At 32.6% G+C, this 20,813-nt stretch overlaps 1 protein-coding gene across 6 annotated transcripts in view; it reads left to right on the top strand.

Moving 5' to 3' along the window:
* Positions 1-20,813, top strand: part of DMXL2 (Dmx like 2) — a 163,992-nt gene that overhangs the window by 104,341 nt on the left and 38,838 nt on the right. For 4 of the 6 annotated variants that reach the window (XM_001370018.5, XM_003340055.4, XM_056810195.1 and 1 more), the window contains 9 exons: positions 282-392; positions 2,724-2,893; positions 4,351-4,448; positions 4,918-5,083; positions 7,075-7,339; positions 10,960-12,002; positions 12,295-12,486; positions 14,754-14,830; positions 17,230-17,360. In XM_001370018.5, the coding sequence (XP_001370055.2) occupies positions 282-392; positions 2,724-2,893; positions 4,351-4,448; positions 4,918-5,083; positions 7,075-7,339; positions 10,960-12,002; positions 12,295-12,486; positions 14,754-14,830; positions 17,230-17,360 (2,253 nt within the window). The remainder of the gene's footprint in view (positions 1-281; positions 393-2,723; positions 2,894-4,350; positions 4,449-4,917; positions 5,084-7,074; positions 7,340-10,959; positions 12,003-12,294; positions 12,487-14,753; positions 14,831-17,229; positions 17,361-20,813) is intronic. The other 2 variants (XM_007479955.3, XM_007479954.3) reach the window with 1 other exon arrangement.

Below are 20,813 nucleotides of genomic sequence, written 5' to 3'. Positions count from 1 at the left end.
AAGGATTGGGTTTATATTTTCACTTAATGTCACTAAATGAATGTGCTTTAATTGCCTGAAGGTAAAAGACATAATTTTCTCATTTTTAAAAACTAGTTTTATCAAAGATTATTAGGTGTGGGGGGGTATTTTCCAAGTGTTTGTCAAATGATGAATTCAAAAGTTTTGTTATTAATTATCCCATTAAAATTAATAATAGATGCTAATTTTTGTATGTTTATCAGAACATTTACTATAATTTGGGCTCATTTCTTTCAAATATGTTTTCCCCTCTCCTATAGGAAGAGATACCTTAGACGAATGTGGTTTGAGATATTTATTGGCAATGAGGCTACACACATGCCTTTTGACATCATTACCTCCTTTATATCGAGTACAACTACTTCATCAAGGTATTCCTTTCTGACTGAAAATATTTTAACTTTTGTATAATGGTTAGTGTTGAGTGTCTAATATTCATATAAAAACATAATTATAGTTGTTTAGTTGTCTACACACGTATCTCTTGTTGACCTTAAAGTCTTATAGGTTGTTAATAGTCTTGAAGCTTGGTAGTACTTAAAGAGATTAAAGTAACTCAGCTAGTATCTCATCATGGAAGGTTCAAAAGCCTTGAATTTTGGTAAAACTCTTCATTTTTAGATTTAACCATAATTCTGTCCTCATCTACATGTGAAATGTATTGCTTTTTGTGGTTTGTGCATTGTGTTAAGTCATGAGCAATTAATATACTCTCATAGCAGAAAATGAATATTTAATATAGACAGTCAGTTTTCAACATTATTAATACTTATTTTTGATACTTTTTTAGGGGAGGAGCCTCCTTACTGAGGAACCTAAATCATATATTGGATGTTGAGCTCAAAGACCTGGGTTTAAATCCCTTACAAATTAAAAAGTTGGGATACTTAATATTTCATTAAGGAGGATTTAAAATAATGTTGATTTATTTTGTTCTTTAAATTATGAAGTTTTAAAAATAAGAATACTGCATATTGCAATATTCCTAGAATGAAGGCTATTTTGTAATTCCTTGCACATAAAGTCAGTTATTAGGGAATTATTTAAATAAAATCAAGACAAAGTTTTAAGGAGCACAAAATTGATAAATTATCTTGTCAAAAATACATTTATTGGTCATCTCTTGTTTTACATTATTAACATTTCCCAGTGGATCCACCACCCTACCTAACTAGAGAACTAGCTCTTAGAATGAAGAATTAAAAAAAAGGAAAAAAATAAGTGAAACTAACAAAAATAATGAAAAAGTTCAGCATATGCAGTATACATTAATTATAAGTTTTAAAATCTGCAAAATTGGGTGTAGGTATTGCTAAAATCCTTTTTGACTTTCTAAACAGATAATATCAAAAGTATAGTCCTTTGTGTCACTGTTTCAAGAAAAGAAAATCTATGTTGAATGAAGATTACCATTTGTCAGGCTGTGTCTTGGTCTTTAGAATGGGAAATAAGAATTAAATGTTTAAAAATGTAAAAAGTTACTATTACTTTTAATGCTAATGATACAATCATATAAAAACTTTTTAAATGAAAATATGAAGTGAGAGTTGGTTAGAACATTTGTAACTGCATATGAATTCCACCATATTGAACAATTTTGAAAATAAATGTTATTAATGATTGACATATTGGAGAGATTGCACTTAATTGTCACAGGCCCTTTCTTTGCCTCTAGAATGAGTTCTTATGGATGATTATCAGGCTGATACTGATTTTGCCGTGCTTCCAAGTTCTTTCTCTTAGTCACCTTTTCTAGGAAGATTAATTCTATTAGTTTCTGATGAAATTTGATGAAGGAATTAATTAGGATCTATTTTGTTGTTTCAAGACAGAGTCTTTAAGTGGTACCTTTTAGCCTTTCAGAGCTAAAAATTTTCCAGCTCAAGCATCACCATAAAACTACTTTTAGATTCATAAATGTTTTAAAAAAATATATATCTGGAGTAGAACCAGATTTAGAGGCTTACTTCTGACTTTGAAAGATTATGACACATTTTATTTTCCTTTCTAAAATCAAAAGTATTCAAATATATAATTAAGCAAATCTGAAAATGAAAGTAAAAAAAGGAATGACAAATTCCTGAGTCTGTGACTCTTTGCTCCTTATTTACCATTTGTTAAGTTCAGTTTTGAATTATGATGAAGTTAGTGGGTCCTTTGGCTCTGTTCTTGAGCCTTATTTTACCAGTAATAAATGCTGCATGGTAAGAAAGGAGTAAAGGTAGGACTAGTTCTTAGTGCTCACTATTTTATAGGACAGTGTAATATAATAGCATTTGCACAGGTGGCATTGTTGGAATAATTCTGGAGCATGTGTGCATAGTCATAGTAAAGGGACTTTTAACAGTTTAGTTTTTACTATTTCAAAATTTATCATGTATTTATTGTAGCTGTTAATCTCCCTATTCAAATGTTTTCCAGTGTCAACAGATTTTGCCTAGTTTTGGAATAGCTAGGTAATCCTGCACTAGGTGCCTTACTCCTAATTTTTATATTAAGGAAGATTATAGTTAAGAGCCTACTGCCTTCCTTTCTATTTGACCTGGTTTTGAAATGATTGAATAAATGAAGAAGAAACTCTGAAATAACTATAATTCTTTCTTTTATGATATTCTTGATCTATGTTGATTTTATATATATATATATATACATATATATATATATATATATTTTTTTTTTTATATTGTCTGATTTCTCTTCAGGTGTGTCCACATGCCACTTTGCCTGGGCTTTTCATTCTGAGGCTGAGGAAGAACTAATTAATATGATTCCTGCTATTCAGCGAGGAGATCCTCAGTGGTCCGAATTAAGAGCTATGGGGATAGGCTGGTGGGTCAGGAATATTAACACACTTCGAAGATGTATTGAAAAGGTAATTTGATTTAAAGAGGTACAAATGTAGCACTGACTAAATTGCTTCAAATTTAGGGTGGAAAATCCACATTTCTGAGGGAAATGCAACTTCCATTGATATCATTGAGAATTTCAACTTCTTTGGGGAGAGGGTGAGAATTTTATTTCATCTCCAAGCTAGTAGAGATTGTGAAACAAATATTACTAGATAGGTACTTGACTTAATTTCTTAAGAAACAAAGACTTTTCTGATTTGATTCCATAATTTATCTCTGGGCTACCTATTTTTTTGAAGGAGAGAGGAGAGGGAGGGGGAAAGGGAGGAGTCTCTGTGTTTATATGTGTGGGGCTGTTAAAGCTTAACACTTCATGAAGACTTTTGTGATATCTGATATATGTAGATCAGCACAATACTTTTTTAAGGACAGGCATGTCTGCTTTTAAGAAAACCTATCTGAAAATGTAGAACTGCATTGTATAGCTAGGTGGGAGTTATTTATATTATTTTAAGTAAATAACAGGCTTTTCTTGTGCATTTAAATGAATAAATTTACAAAAATATTTTAGGAGCACATATATATATATATATATATATATTGCATAAAACAAGACATTTATTTTTATGAAATTTCGTTGACAGAATCTCTGATCCCACAGATAAGGGTATGCCGGTAAGAGATACAGAATATGAGCCATCTATCCCTTCTGAACTGTCCTTTTCTGTGTCCTCCCATAGGTTATCCTAAAAGTCTTTACCTATTTCCAAATAATTTACAAACTATTCCAGTATTCTTGTTTATGGCAAAAAATTGATGGGGGAGGAATCACTTGAATAAATTGAATAAAAATGACTTTAATTCAATATTTTGAATTGATTTGAATACTTGGTAATTTAGTTAGTGTCATTTGAAGCATAATCTTAGAGTATTACAGGAATTGTGTGTTTGCAATACTTGGGAGTCATATAGTACCTATAAATTGAATTTATAGCCCTGTAAACATGTTGTGAAGACATATTCAATTGTTTGAGAAGCTAGTTCAAAGAAATTGTGAATTTGATCTATGACTTTGGGATATAAAGCATAATTCATTATGAAATGTACTAGAGAAGGGCAAGATGTGTTTTGAACATATAATCATATGACTTCCTTATTTTGCTTTTCCTTTCGTGGAAGTTTCTTTTTGAAAGTAAATCAAAATTTTAATATAATATGTCAACAACTTATGTTTATATGTCAGCAACTATAAAATTTATTCATTCTAGAAGCATTTGAGTGCCTTTTATGTGTAAGCCATTATTCTGATAAAATATTAATGTGTAATTTTGTGAACTTCAAAGATGAGCACCAATGTTTTCCAAAGCACTAGGATGGATAGCCATTTAAAACTTTAATGAAAAATTCTAACTGTTCTTTCCCTCTCACTGAATATTCTAAAAACTTAAATTTTCTCAGAGTTGAACATTTTAATTTTAAGGTTGCTAAAGCATCTTTTCAGAGGAACAATGATGCCTTGGATGCTGCATTATTTTACCTTGCTTTGAAGAAGAAAGCAGTGATATGGGGTCTCTTTAGGTAAGTTACAATTACATGATCCAGGAAAAGAAGATTTCTTTGGGCTTCGAAGTTTTAGTTTCAAATTTGTCAGTTACCTAGCTATATAGACTTGAGTTATCAATTTACTTTATTTTAAATTGGGAGGATTTGCAATTTCCTACTGGTTGCAATTTTCTCATCTTTGGATTGATATGAAATACGTTTTTACAACTGTTGTGCAAATATAATGAGATAGTATTGTGAAAAATGCTCTGAAAGGTAACAAGTGCTTCAAGAATATAAAATTTTTTCTCTGTGTATCAGAAGAGTTTACAAAGCAAAGAGAAGCCTTATAGCCTGATATAGCCTGATACTTCTTACTGAAGTAATTGTATACTTGTAGAGCTTTTTTCTTAAATTTTTCCAAATTCTGTTGTTAACTTAAATCAAGACTCTACAGATGAAACAAGATACATACATTTGATTTAAATTTTGTTTTGGTTTGTAGGTCACAACGTGATGAAAAAATGACTACATTTTTCAGCCATAATTTTAGTGAAGATAGGTGGCGTAAGGCTGCTTTGAAAAATGCTTTTTCCTTATTAGGAAAACAACGTTTTGAACACTCTGCAGCCTTTTTCCTGTTGGCTGGTTCTTTAAAAGATGCTGTAGAGGTATGAATGATATACTTTAAGAGATATATTGGCTAACAAGCCTGAGAATCAGAAGATGGGGGGTCAGAAGTTCAGCAGTGCCATTATGAAGATGCAGTGTTGTTGCGAGGAAAGAGTTCTGGATTTAGAGTCCTTTTGGGTTCACCTTCTGGCTTGGTCCATTCATACCTTTGTAGACCCTTGGCTGGTCACTGATGCTTTCTGGGGCTCAGTGGTAAATCACTAGGCAAGGAAGAGGGGACTTCTGAGTTTTATTCTAGCTTGTTACTGTAAAAATTAAATTAGTCTCTAGTAATAAAAGCATTATATTTTAAGAGGTTTATTAATGATTATTAGAAATCAAGGAATAAAGAAAAAACAAAATGAGAAACCATGTTTGTACCCAGGGCTGATTAGCCCATTCAAAGCTTACTTACTACATCATTGCAATGGCCGAGCAGAGAGCATGAGAGCATAGAAGAGCGAGAGGTAGGCTATACTGCCAGGTAAAATACTAATTGTGATCTCACCCAGGTGGAGACTCAGGTGAGATTATAAGGAATTCTGGGAAATACCAAGGACTTCTGGGGATTGAAGTCTAGGGTTCAAATCTCCTTTTTACATTACTTGTAAATAAACATAGGCCCAGTAATGACATGATAATATTGGTTTCTTAATTCATCTTTTAGTAATTTGGGTACTATACAGCTACTTAATTATTGTTTTTGTCCCAAATAGGACACAGGGAATTGTTAAATTTCATATTACAGAGAACATCAAAGATAAAGACTCAGAATAGGGACATGTTAAATTCACAAAATTTTCATGATGGTTAGGTTTACTTGCTCTGTAGATGCCAAAATTGGCAAAATTTGTCAAAGCATTTATTAAGCATCAACAATGCAATTCTTCATTGTTCATTGTTCTCTGCCCCCTTCCATTACTGTTAACTTTTTCCTTGCCCTAATCTTAATTAAAGAAGTCAGTGTATACACAAATCTACTATGAAGTGAAGCTACTTTAATATATAATTATTAAAAGATTCCTGAAATGCTGCAGATGTGTGACTCAAAAACAACTTTATAAGTGAGAATGAAACCTTCAACTTGAGAGGAGATAGCAGTGAATAGATCAGAGTTTCCATAGGCTTCTTTAACAACAACAACAAAAAAACTGTCTCAATGTATAAGGTAGGGACTGGATGGGCAGAGGAAATTGGAACAAAAAATTTAAAAATTGGGGACAGCTGGATGTCTCAGTAGATTGAGAGCAAGGCCTAGAGATGGGAGGTCCCAGGTTCAAATCTGGCCCCAGATACTTTCTAGCTGTGTTACCCTGGGCAAGTCATTTAACCCCCATTACCTAGCCCTTACTGCTCTTTTGCCTTGGAACCAATACACAGTATTGATTCTAAGATGAAAGGTAAGGGTTTAAAAAAATTAAATGAATGTTTAATTTAAAAAATCATTTTCGACTGCAAACTCTTTGGGAGCAAGAGTTTTATTAGTTACTTGGTGTAAGGTATTATTTGTGTTGATATATTTTTAATAGTTGATGACAATGATTATATTGGGAACTCCTTGTGAATTTTAGAAGTATGTTTCAAAATTATATGCATTAATATTATTAATTTAGTAACTTTGGTTTTAAAAAATTTAGCTCATACTCATTAAATCTTCAAGGATGCCAGACATTGATATTTACTGTGCTGCTCTTCAACTAGTCAGTTATGTAACAACCCTCATTTAATTTTTGATATGAAATAGTTGGATTGTTTTAATATCGATCAAGAATTTATTAATTGCTTACTGTGTATCATGCTTACTATGTGTCAAACAATGTGTATAGTATTAGGAATGCAAATAAAAGAGGAAACAGTCTCTGCCATCAGAAAGTTTACATTCAGTATATGTATGCATACATATATGATGAAATATATCAATATAGATCAGTAAGATATGTCAGTTCTTTAAAAACCAATGTTTAGGAATTTAAAAAATTATTATTTACAGGTATGTCTTGAGAAAATGGAAGACATTCAGCTAGCCATGACTATTGCTCGTTTGTATGAATCGGAATTTGAGACGTCATCTACCTGTACATCTATTCTTTATGAAAAGATTTTGGGTTGTCAGAAAGATGGCTCAGGATTCAATTGTAGTAGATTACATCCTGATCCCTTCCTGCGTAGTCTTGCTTATTGGGTAATGAAAGATTACACAAGGGCTTTGAATACACTATTGGAACAAACACCAAAGGAGGGAGGTGAAAATCAAGGTGAGAAGTTTTTAAAATAAAATTTTGCATTTTAAAATTATGTTCATTTTAACATAAAAGTAAATTCTAGCCAAACTATTTTCCATCTTAGAGAAATTTCAATTTATGTCTCTCATCCCTTTTTATCACTGTTCCCCCCCTTTCCCCCACTATAGGGACCAGTCTTTTTTTGCTATATTTTGAAATGCAATTTCCCCCCTATAATTTGAAAAATACATTTTTATCATTTTATATCGTAAACAGTCTTGATAAATAGTATTGCCTCTGTATTTGGCAGATATTAGAAGTTGGTAAATTAAAAGTATTTCTTGTATCTGCAGATGTTGAGAAATTTGGTAGATTCTTAACTGGACATGGTGACAATAGAAAGAACTCTGACCCCGGGGCCTAGATTCTTGTCTATGCCATTAATTTAGCACTGTGGCCATGAGAACATTTCTTAATCTTTTTTGATCTTAATTTCTTTACCTGTAAATTGAGAGGGTGAGTTTACATGATCCCTAACATTTACCTCTTAAAATACTGTGATTATATAGTGTCTTTGAAATACAAGTTCGTGAATATATAAGATATAGAGCCTTAAAAAAATATTTGTTAATTGGATTACTTTGGATTTTTAAATTTATTGACACAGTTAATCTTATAATAAAACAGTGAAAATCCTACATGTTATGTTAGTAATTTTAGTTAGTAAAGGCTAAGAAAGATCTTATATTTTAAAAGTAATTTATTTTCAAAATATTTCTTTTAAAAATGAAAATGATTGAGAAGATCAAGCAATATTTCTTTTGCTTATTTTAATTTTTAAGCTAGATTTTTCTGTTAACTTAAAAAAAATTTTGTATTTTTTTTTTAAAGGCATATGAAGCAACCAATAACACTAGTGGATGTATAAGAGAGGATGCCTTAGTGGATTGCTTCTTCCACTGATGATATTTTAAAAAACAGATTTTTATTGATATTTTTTGTTTTTATATTGCCTAAATTTTCCTTTATATCTCTCTCCCTCCCAAATTCCAGAGAACTCTCGCTTATAACAAAGAATTTTTTTGAAAAAAAAAATAAAAAAACAAACCTCAAATCCAATTCAAACTCAATCAATACATGAAAAAGTTTGACATTATAAGTATTGTTACACATATGTGCCTGGCTACCTACCTTCCCCTTACCCCAATCTCAGCAAAAAAACCTGGGGAATTATCTTCTCAAACCTCTCTGGGTTTGTATTTTTCACTTTTAGTTCATTAAGTTCTTTCCTTGTTGGATTTCTTGCTTTTCTCATCTTATGGATTCATCTGTTAATTGTTCTGCCTCTTGAACAAAAATCCTTTTTGCTTTTAAAATTTTTTTATTTAAATGAAATTAAGGGGCAATGGAGAAAATATCCAGTCTTCCATTTTTTTAGAATACCTTGAAGCCTTCTCACCTACTAATAATAACTTTTTATTTGTAACATTGACTGATGAATCAAATTATTAATAAATATGTAATTTAAAATAAAATCATAAAAATATAACATAAATAAACATATTTGATTAATGAAAGGAATTAAATTAAATCTGGGATTTAATATTTTAGGGGTACATAGATTTTAATATTTATATATAGTATTTAGCCACTTCTTAGTCTTTTTGCTTTTCTTTTCTCTTTGACTTCCTCTGCATCTTGTTCTCCTGGCCCAACTCATCCATAGACCTGATAGAGATCTGCATTTTTTCCCTCATACTCATTGTAGAAGGATATTCTATTTCTCAACCCCCCCCCCCCCGCCCCCTTTTCAAGGTAATTTGATGTATTAGGAAAAAAACATATGATTCTCTTCTGGGTTTTCAGAGGACTTTATTACTAAAAATAGGGAGTGATTTTAAAGGAACAAGTGAAAAGGGCAAATTACTGGAAATTTCAATAAATCAATTTATATTGCATTGTAAATGAGCCTAGGGTATATAGTTCTTAACTTAAAAAAAATCAGCATTATCTACCTCTTCTAGTATGAATTTCTTATATTTTAGATCCTTAGGATATTCTTTCCTCTAGAATTTAGAGCTCTTTGACCTTGCATGCAATAGGACAGAAAAACATGAGCTAATAATGGCTAGTTTAAGATTTACTTATATCTTAATGAAAATTCCAGTTGTATAGTCTAGATCTAACAGATTTTTTAATATACATATCTTTATATACTTTTTATAACTTAGGGCCCAAGAACTCTTTAAGTGATTGAGGTAAGAATATCATATTCATGATAAAGGGATGCTAGGTGAAGCTAATTTTCATTAGTTCTCCATTTCCTTGAAAAGATAGTCCTCTCTTCCTTGGGCTTACTGTCCTTAGTCTCTTCTCCATCATGCGTTCCAAATCCTATAAATGGCTCTTGAGTTTCTAAGGATTTGAGGTAGTCCTGGGAAGTGTGGTTGTTCCAAATCTTGGGAAGAAGTTTTCTACTCTTAAAAACTGAGGTAGAGATCTCTTGGGATTTAGAATTATTATCTTCCTATTGGATCTGATTTTGGGGGAGGGTTGTGGGGAAAGAAGGGGAGAGAAGTCATAATTTAGCTTGACAACCTAGAGTCAGTTAGAACCTGCTATCTATGGGAATAAAATCACTTAACAAGCTTTCCTGATAGTTTCCTACATTTCCTTTAGCCATTTTTCTTAGAACACTGACATAGTTGAATGGATTCCTACACCAAGTGGAGGCCCTAGTACAGTTTTGAGAGTCGCAGAATTTCCTGAGAATTTGTGCATTATAGGCTAGAATACAAATGACCTGACTGATGAATGTTTTGGCCTTTCTTTTCTCTTTTTGACTTCCTCTGCATCCTGTTCTACTGCCCCAACCCATCCATAGACCTGATAAAGATCTGGGATTAACTGTTCAGATCGATAAAGTTAGCATCTTGTTGAGCTAAGCCTGTTATGATATAGTAGGTTCAAGTAGCCATTCTTGTGCCAAGTTTTATGCAAAGCTATTATGGAAGTAAATGTATAGACCTCTAAAATATTCCAAGCACATTTTTGCTGTGAGCAAAAGAACAAAAGGGAATTATACTTTTTATGGATATTTTTTCCAAACATCTTCATGTATATGATCTCATTGTGTTTTTATAATAATTCTTTAAGGTTTATTTTTTGCCATGTTATTATTCATTTTTTAGATGTAAATAAATGTTGCAAATTACCTAAATTCTGTTTAGTCAGAGAGTAATTTACTGGACAAAAATAATGATGTTTGTGGGAGTGACTGACCCTGAATGAGTTATGTGTTAACTTGAAATGTCTCAAAAAATATCACATTCAAAATGTCATCTGTGCTATCATAAATTTCTTTTATTATCATAAATTTATTATTGATTTAAGTTTAGAAGCTGTTTAGAGAAAGAACAATTAACAGCCTCTCGTTGTGACATAACATACACATTCTAAAGTATTGTGTCCTTTTGTTAGCTGGAAAAGCTTTCTATTCATCATTTTGATTCATCTTAATATTGGATGAATATGAGGCATATTTTATTAATTTTAAGTGAGCATGAATGAATACAGTGCAGTATATAATGATTAAATCTGATATTTTATAGATATTGAATAAAAATATGATGCATATTTTCCCATTTCCATAGTTATCATCAAATCTTGCAATCCTGTGGTATTTAGTTTTTACAACTACCTCCGGACTCATCCTTTGGTTCTTCGAAGAAATTTTGGCTCAGCTGAAGGGACTCTAACAACTTTAGGTTTTAAAAGTGAGAAAAGTTTTGTTGGCAAAATTAACCTCATAGAGAGAAAATTATTCTTTACTACAGCAAATGCTCACTTTAAAGTTGGATGTCCAGTGTTAGCTCTTGAGGTACTTTCCAAAATTCCAAAAGTAACTAAAAAGTCAAGATTTTTGTCAAGTCAAGACCATGAGGCTTTACCTCCTAAATCCAAAGATTGGAGTAAGAGTAATGAAAATGTTGACTTAAATTCAGCTAACATTGAGTCATCTCAGATTGACTGGAGTCAACCAACATTAAAGCTTGTTGAGGAACCACTCACCCTTGATTGGGGGGAAGACCAAGATGATGCTTTAGAAGAGGAAGATAATGCTGGTTTAGTCATGAAAAGTTTAGATTTGGAAAAAAGAAAAGAAAAAGATCAGAAAGTTGCAGATCCCATCATAACCTCACAGGAAGAGGAATCTGAAGAAGAGGGCTCTGAAGTTGATGTGATTGCTGAACAGCTAAAATTCAGAGCATGTTTAAAGATCCTCATGACCGAACTTAGGACATTGGCTACAGGTTATGAAGTAGATGGAGGAAAACTCAGATTTCAACTTTATAACTGGCTAGAAAAAGAAATTGCTGCCATGCATGAAATATGTAACCATGAATCACATGGTAAAGAATACTCCAGCAAAACATCCTCTAAAATAGATAGTGACATCCTTGATTTTGAAGAAATGATGGACAAACCAGAGGTTGGCTCATATGAGCGCCATCAGATGGAAAGACGAAGATTACAGGCCAAACGAGAACATGCTGAAAGACGAAAATCATGGCTCCAGGAAAACCAAGATCTTTTAAGAGTATTTCTTAGCTACTGTAGCCTTCATGGAGCACAAGGTGGTGGCCTAGCTTCAGTAAGAATGGAACTCAAATTTTTGCTTCAAGAATCACAACAGGTATGACCATTTCTTCTGTTTCTAATTTCTCAGTTCAATAATTTGAATATTTAACTCTAGCCTTGTTTATAGTTCATTAACTTTCAATTTCAATTTTAGTAGTATTAAATATTCAGAGCATTCATGCCAAAAATATTAATATTTTAACCAAAAATTCAGTGAAATTTGTATCAAATAAATGGCTTGATTATAATGAGATTTCAACTGTTTTTACCAGTACTTTTTGTCAGGTAACTGATGCTTTTGTTGATTTTTTTCAATTGTAATTATTATTTTTTTTTCACTATGATAGGAAACTACAGTAAAGCAGCTCCAGTCTCCACTACCATTACCCACAACACTACCTCTGCTTTCAGCAAGTATTGCTTCAACAAAAACGGTCATAGCTAATCCTGTATTATATCTAAATAATCACATCCATGACATCCTTCATACAATTGTTCAGATGAAAGTGCCGCCACATCCCAATATTGAAGATGTGAAGGTAATGAAAAGTTTATTGTTATTTAATCTCATATATTCTGTAAATATACACATATATTACATATAAACATATTATACAGGGGGTCCTATAAGTCTTAGTGCAGTTTTAAGCTTTAATAGCTTAATGAGTAATTAACCTAAACGAATAATGCAATTAATTTAATTTAAAAGGATTTAATTCATAATTTAAATTAAAGTAATTTGATACTTCAGTATCTTAAAAACTATATTAAGACTTGAGACAATGTGTGTGTATGTACGTGTCCACGTATGCATATACACACATATTTAAAAAAATTATTTCCAACTTTTGTCTGCAGGAACTAACCAATAGTAATTTTTGTTTTATTTTTCATATGTTCATTTTTGGTATTTATTTTCTCTATGGATTCAAGATTGCTCTTCCATTAAACTTAATTTTTAGGACTTGTTCACCTTTGATTATTTTTGGAAAAGTAGTAATTACATAGAAAAAATAGTTGGTTACTATTTCTAGGTGTGGTGTTTACCTTTGTCACTAGTCAGTTTCTATTTCATTCTTTATTTTTGACTTGTACTATTCTTTAAAGTGAACCACTAATGCAGGTAAGCAGGTATGGTAACCCAGGCAACTAAAATATTAGTGGGTCACTGTTTGGGAGGATCAGTATATCAAAAATGATTAACCTTTTTGGTATCCAGGAAAGATGAAAGTTTACTTGGGTTTTATCTGCAATTTTCTAGTTTCCTTCTGGTCTTGGCATGTCATATACCATAGCTGGGGAAGATTGGGGTAAATTGCCCATAGTACCACCAAAACATAACCTTGAATTTCCCACACTAAGAAATTTAAAAACTGAAATATGGCAAGAATGAATAGGGTGCTAGTTGAGAACTTCAGGCTTGACTAGGCTTCTCCTGTACCATTCTTTACATAGAGGCCTGAACTCTCTTTTCTGGTCATATGGGAAGGATCCCCTAGATGCATCTGCTAGTGAAGTTCCTGGGAGAGGATGTTGGGGTGAGGAGGAGAGAAGGGTGAACACCTCAGGTGGGAAGTTTTATGTCACATACATACTCTGAAGGTGCTGGTCAGCAGGGGAGGCCCTGGAAGATAGAAATGATAGTTCTGTCATTGACTGATTGTGATCAGTATGTTAGGCATCCATCAACTATCTATAGGGAGAGTAAATAAGATGAACTAATTTTATTAATATTTAGTATAGTTAGGTGCATAGTAGATAGTGAACTGACCCAGGAGCCAGAACAACATCGGCTCATCATGCCTTTGAGACATCCTAACTTATTAGCTTGATGAAGTCACCTAATGTCTCAGAGTTCTGACCTGCTCTCTAGGAATACAAATTGTGGGAAAGATGTGGACCTGCACTGGAAGAAAGATTTTCCTTCAGGAGATTTTATGGGTCTAATCGTATTTAGCAAAGACTACTTAATTACAATTTTATTGGTTAAGTAAATATGGAAAAGAGGAGAGTTTGAAATGATGTATGAAAACCCAGTAAACAGTGTTGATTTTTAATGGTTTGGATATGGTTTTCAAAAAAATAGCATGAAAATAAACTTTTAAGGATCTCCAAAGCTCAAATATTCCATGATTCTAGAGAAAATTGATTCACTTGTGTAATAGGTTTCATATTGATATACTGATTTTGGTAGCTTTGAAATTTTATAGCCTTAGAACACTAGGTTAGACTTTCTCCACTGGAATAGATTGCTCTACTTTTGGAAATGCTTTAATTCTCCTTTAAGCTATGAATGCCATTCTAATACAGTTATATACATATATATATATATATATATATATATATATATATATATATATATATGACATTTGCTAATGGATCTAATTCTGTAAAAGTGATCCCCCCATTCCCATTTTCATTGGTGTTAGTAGATCTGTTATTGTCAGCATGGATCATCTTCAGGGATGAACCTATTTTAAACCAAAAATGTATTTCCAGGTTATGAAATTACTATAATCATTTTATTTTGTTATCCTTAGACTCTAGTGAAAGTTATTAATTGATACTTTAGCTGATCTTTAGCATTAGTAAGAAGTACTCTAGTAGTATGAACATATAGATTGATTAAATTAGTCCAGATTGATGAAGAGGCTGATTATCTTACTTAAATTCATTACCTGGGTTATTAATCAAGCTATATTTATGAGAACATTGGAAGTTTGTTTGGCTATTTTCTGCTCTCAAAATATTTTACTGTTGTACAGAAATTTTAATATAAAACATAATTCTGGTGTTTTGCTTTTAGGTGCACACCCTTCATTCACTAGCAGCATCACTTTCTGCGTCTATTTACCAAGCATTATGTGACAGTCATAGCTACAGGTAAAAAAGCTCTATAAACAAATGGCACTAATACAGACACATAAAAACTAAATTGAATGAAATTGTTTTAGAATTATATTGGGTTTTTTTTTTTAATAAGGCTCTGTGTCCTTATGTGTTTTAGTAAAGGATGGGGAATCAGAGGGAAAGTGCCTATTGATAACTTTGTATCATTTTATTAGGCATTTCTTTAGATTTTTCCCATCAGAAACTGCTGTGGATATTTGATACATGATGACTTATTTTCTAAATGTGAAAGCATTTTGAATGCATATATTTTAAAAATTGACTTCAGAAATATTTTGTATTTGTTTATTTTTAAAAACCCTCACCTTCCGTCTTGGAGTCAATACTGTGTATTGGCTCCAAGGCAGAAGAGTGGTAAGGGCTAGGCAATGGGGGTCAAGTGAGTTGCCCAGGGTCACACAGCTGGGAAGTGTCTGAGGCCAGATTTGAACCTAGGACCTCCCGTCTCTAGGCCTGGCTCTCAATATACTGAGCTACACAGCTGCCCCCTTGTTTATTTTTTAAATTGATATTTAAATGTGTAACTTAAAAAATTAAGTAAGCAAAAAAAGTTTCATCTTAGAATGAAGCTCTCTCATTTTAAAAGTGTCAAGAACAGATTATGTAGAAGATGACATCATCCATTTTTGGTATCTAGAAAGAAACTTATAAAAAGAATAGATTGGATTTCACTCATGGAAAATGAGACTTTCTCATTTTATTTTGTTAGAGTTTCTTATCTCAGTTCTAATTTTAAATGGAAGCTGTTTTTGAAGAAAGGAGAAAATGATATTCTTTGAATTTGATTAATAAAATGAAATTTTTATACCTTTGGAAGAAATCAGTTGACAACAATTAGAAGAAATGATTAAAAAATTTTACTTTCTCTTGATATCAAATAGTGTTCATTATAGCTTGTATACTTTGAATTCTGATGGTCTGGATATTACATTTATAGAGAAATTAAATTCTATGACTATATGGCCCAGATTTCATTTTTTTCAATCCACAAATGAATCTATCATTATTGCAAATCTTCAAATGAAGACTAGATGACTATTTGTCTAGGATACTGTGAGGTGATTCATAATTAGGTATGGGCTAGAAAATTTATCCTTTCTGTTTTTTTCTAACTTTGAGATTGTATACATGATTTAAAGGAGGAGTTGACAAATTAAAGTATACTCTATGCCACATGTAGGCCTCTTTTTTTTGGGTCATCCTAAGCTAGAAATATTTTTTACGTTTAAAAAATTATTTAAAAAAATATAAAAATCATTTTTGCTTGTGAGATGTATAAACACTGGCAGAGGACTGGATTTGGCAATTAAACTATAGTTTGATCACCCTTTGATTTAAAGTGTGAATAACTAAATGGTGGAAGTAGGGGACAGTTAGGTGGCTAAGTGGATTGAGAATCAGGTTTAAGATGGGAGATCGTAGATTAAAAATCTCACGTCAGTCCACTTTTTGGCTGAGTGACTCTGGGCAAGTCACTTACCCCTCTTTGCCTAACCCTTATCACTCTTATGCCTTAGAACCAATAGACAGTATTGATTCTAAGACAGAAGGTAAAAGGTTTTTAAAAAATGCTAGAAGTAATAATCATTGAAAAAAATCTCCTAAATTAAAATAGATAAAAGGTGTATGCATATATACAGAATTTATTTCTTGAAAATATGACAGTTTTATAGAAGTATTTTTGGACTATATAAAAATACATAGGTATTTTTTAACTATGTGAAAAATTACTTATTCAAAGTAGCCTGTACATTAATATTAATTTAAGTTGGACACTTTTCAGCAAGACTAAAAATTTGAAAATGCAAAAAAAAGTGTTGATTCATATTAATGTGGGACATCTTTAATGTATAAAAAATATTCACTGATTTCTCCCACTGGCCAAAAGAGTGTCTGTTAATCAGATCAATTGATTTATTTCAATTTTGAGGCAAATTTTCCAGACCAAAGTTTGGATTAACCACCAGTGAATCAAGTTACGGATGACTTATTACTTTCTTTAGCACTACAATATTGCTTCTAGAGAGAAGGAATTATTTGGAAACATTTCATTTAAGGATTAGATGATTCTAAAACACAATTCCCTAAAGATCTTGTTTGTTTTCAGTTTAAGGATAAGCCCTATATTACTGACAAAATGGCTTGTTGCCTTAGAAAAATAGCATAATGTGATAGTAATTTGCATACCATCCATATTTCTTTGTTAAGAACAAGTAGCATAAAGAATTTTAGTCATAACATCACATCATACAGTGTTAAGTTAGAGCTTCTGAACCTTTGTTTTGAAAATACAAATAATTAGTTATTTGTAATGAATTTCTTATCAAGAATGTTCTCAGAATCCCACTAGAAATGCTTCATTTGTTTTTAAGTAGCCAAACTGAAGGAAATCAGCTTACAGGAATGGCTTACCAAGGTCTTCTTTTAAGCGATCGTCGAAGACTAAGAACGGAAAGCATTGATGAACATGCAACGCCAAGTACATGCCCCTCTGAGTGGCCAGGTGAGAGGAATTCATGTACTGGTTTTTTGTTTTGTTTTGTTTTTCATTTCTGGTATGACCATTTCATTTTTACAAAATTAAGAGATTGAATGAGTGATTTTCAGTGCACAAAGCAAAGAATACAAAAAATGATGATATATCCATTTATAGATGGGCTACTATTTGTCCTCAGGGTTTAGGTCAAACCTCAGGGTTTAGGTTCCATTAGAGGAAGTGAGTTTTTTGAAAATTAAAAGGAAAATGTGAATGTTGTTATTGAGCAAAATGTTTTTTAATAATATTTTTTTAAACCCTTACCTCCCATCTAAGAGTCAATACTGTGTATTGGTTCCAAGGCAGAAGAATTGTTAAGTTTAGGCAATTGGGATTAGGGGACTCGCCAAGAGCTACAAAGCTATAAAGTGTCTGAGGCCAGATATGAACTTCACTGTGCCTTTTAAAATGATATTCTTGATGACTAATCATTTGTTTGTGAACATTTAGTGATGAGATTCTCTAGCTCTTGACTTATTCCATTTCACTTTTGGACAACTCTGGTTGGGATTTTTTTTTTTCTTATATTAAGCCAAAATCAGCATCTTGGGATCTTTTCTTCTTGTAAGACCAAGAGGAAAAGGTTTCCCTCTTATACATAGATAGCTCTTTACATGCTTGAGGCCAGTTGCCATTGAATCTTCTCCAGGCTAAATAGATTCTCTTATGAATGGTTCAGGGTGCTTTTAGCGCTTTGATTCTCTATCTCTATCTCTTCCCAAACCCACTTAGGAACTTTGCAGCTTGTCGTTATTCTTTAAATGTGGCATCTAGAATTGAATTGAATATTGTTTTCCAAATTTGATTTTACTAGGGCACAGAGTATGGTGAGAATCATTATTTCCCTGCTTTTGGACACTTTGCTTCTATTAAAGCAGCCTCAAATCGCATTAACTTTTTTGGCTGTTCTGGTGTTACTCATTAGTCTTTTTCAGTATGAATTATCCAATTATGATTTCCCCAGCCTGAACTTGTGAAGTTACTTAAAAAAAAAAAATCTAATTGTAGGACTTTACATTTACCTTGTTAAGTTCCTTTTGAACATACAAATGACTCTTTTTTTCAAAATGTGTGCCCAAGCCCCTCAGACAAATGCAATCCTTTTTGGTATATTGGCATAATAGTTAATTTCCTTTGATTATAGGATTTAGAACTGGAAGGACCATATAATCCAATCCTTTTATTGAATTTAACTGTGTCTTTCTTTTTAGTCCATATAAATGTGCCTCCTTTTCTCCCAGCTGTGATAATTAAAATGTTTTGGGAGCAAGGGAAATATATAACAATTATGACCGCTGAAATATGTTTTCTACTGTGTCTTGGGTTTATATAAATATAAGATGGTCGCCAGGGAATATATTCCCAATTTATGAATATGCCCAAGCCAACTGGGTTTTATAGAGAAATTTAATTTATAATACACTGATTAATCAATAGAAAAAGAGAGAAAGTAAGAAAGGAATAAGAATGAATAAATCAGTCAGTTGGTTTTATCACTCACTCAAGATCTCTCTAGGTAAGGCTTCTCATGCCAACCTCAGGCTCCACCTTCAAGAGAGCCTCCTTTCAAGAAATGTTTCCAGAGAATTCTCCTCCTTCAGAGCCAGCCTTCTCTCCTGGTCCTCCCACAGAGCAACCTCCTCAGTCCTCCTTCAGAGCCACCTCGCTCAGAGCAAAACCTCCTCTGGCACTTCCCCCTGTCCTCAGACCCTGCTATCTTTAAGGAAACCATCTAAGTTCCCTCCCCTCAGTTCTCACATCTACCAATCACTGTCCATGTCTCCCCTGTGCCAATGGTGGCTCTAGCTTAACCCAGGACCGCCCAGAGGTCTCCCCCCCTTTGCACATGTCTGTTGAAGGTCATATTCTCAAATAATTAAATTTTGATCTATGCTGCAGCCCTTCCTAAATCCTGTTAGACTGAGTAGGGTGTAGATTGTAAGTTCCAAGACCTGGTTCTGTCATTCCAAGTATCTCTATTGTATCAATTCTAAAATCAATCATGACTCAAAGAACTTCCTGTTCTATGCTTAAGCATAGGTCAAAGCCCTTTCCATTGTTCAGCAAAAGGTTTCTGTCCTAAAGTAGTCTTAGGTAGGGAGGAGAAGGATCCTCCCATGCCAAGGGGGTTCACATTCCAATAGAGTTCTTAATATCAGTAGGAAATTTTTGCCAAGTATGAAACTTTCCAATGGTGAAATTTCCAACATTCACAAGTCTAAGAAATTTCAAGGTTTACACAGCCTTGGGTTTAGGACTGAAGACTCCAAAGTACAGTCTACTCTTAACATTATGCAATCCTTAGAAGTTAGAATTTACTTTTCTTTGGTTGAAAAATATTTCAGACTCAGCATTGGAATTCTGATTTCAGAGGCTGACAATCTGGCTATTCATACTTTTTGGCTTTCTTCTCCCTCATGTACACTCGTGTAACAGAATTTTTTTGTGAGGACTTTTAATTCATGCAGTTCTCAGTTCTTGGCCTAAGGATATATGACTTCTTATCAGAATTCCAGGTAGGGTTTATAGTGTGAACATTTTATCTTTTTTCCCCATCTCATTCCTCATTTACAGGTGGTTTTGATTTCCACCTCTACAAGGAAGTGGACATGTTATGCTTCTTTTCTAAGCCCTGTATAAATATAAAAGGGACCATTTTAAAAATAACTAGAGAAAGAAAAGGACTTCAAATATTAGTGTGCCCAGCCATGATTCAGATCCAGTTCAAAGTGTGTGATGTAACCCTTCTTGAAAAGGACTCTGGGAACATTATTCTCTATAAAGGAGAGGGCATCTTCTTTAGTTGCCTTGAGGGACTTCCTCTTTCAAGAGACTATTCCTGTTTTTCACTTCTTGTATTTGGTCAGGAGTATTGTCTCACCATTCTGTAGGATCTTTTTCTAGGCCAATTTTTTTTTTTGTTTCTAGTTTCTGAATCTCTAAAGCTTGAAGGATGTTAAGAATTTTGACCTTTAGAAAAATGAAAATTGTTTTCCAAAGAATCTCTTTTTCTGAATATTTGAATTTTTATTCATTATGCCACCTAGTTTAGCTTTCTTCTCATTTTTGAACAATACTAAAACCTTAATTCTTGGCCCTCTTTCGCTGGGAATATATATTTATTTCTCTATATTATCAGTGTAAGAAATTTACAAATAATATAATTAATTTACTCAGATTTTGGAACATTCTAGTTATTGAGAGTTCAGCTCTTTTTAACAACAGGTTCACTAGTTGTATAAGTTAGCATGCAGTAGTATGGTTTAGAAGGTAGAAGTTTGGTCTTGGATCCAGGAAGACCTGATTTTAAATTCTCTCTCTGAGAAGCAATGACTGTAATCATGAACAAATAATATGTGGGAACTTTGTTTCCCACATAGCTAATTGCAAGTCTCTATCAATTGAAGTAGTTTCTACAAT

Source organism: Monodelphis domestica, chromosome 1 (genome assembly GCF_027887165.1).
Source record: "Monodelphis domestica isolate mMonDom1 chromosome 1, mMonDom1.pri, whole genome shotgun sequence".
Classification (NCBI taxonomy): domain Eukaryota; kingdom Metazoa; phylum Chordata; class Mammalia; order Didelphimorphia; family Didelphidae; genus Monodelphis; species Monodelphis domestica.
This window is presented reverse-complemented; position numbering and strand designations above follow the sequence as displayed.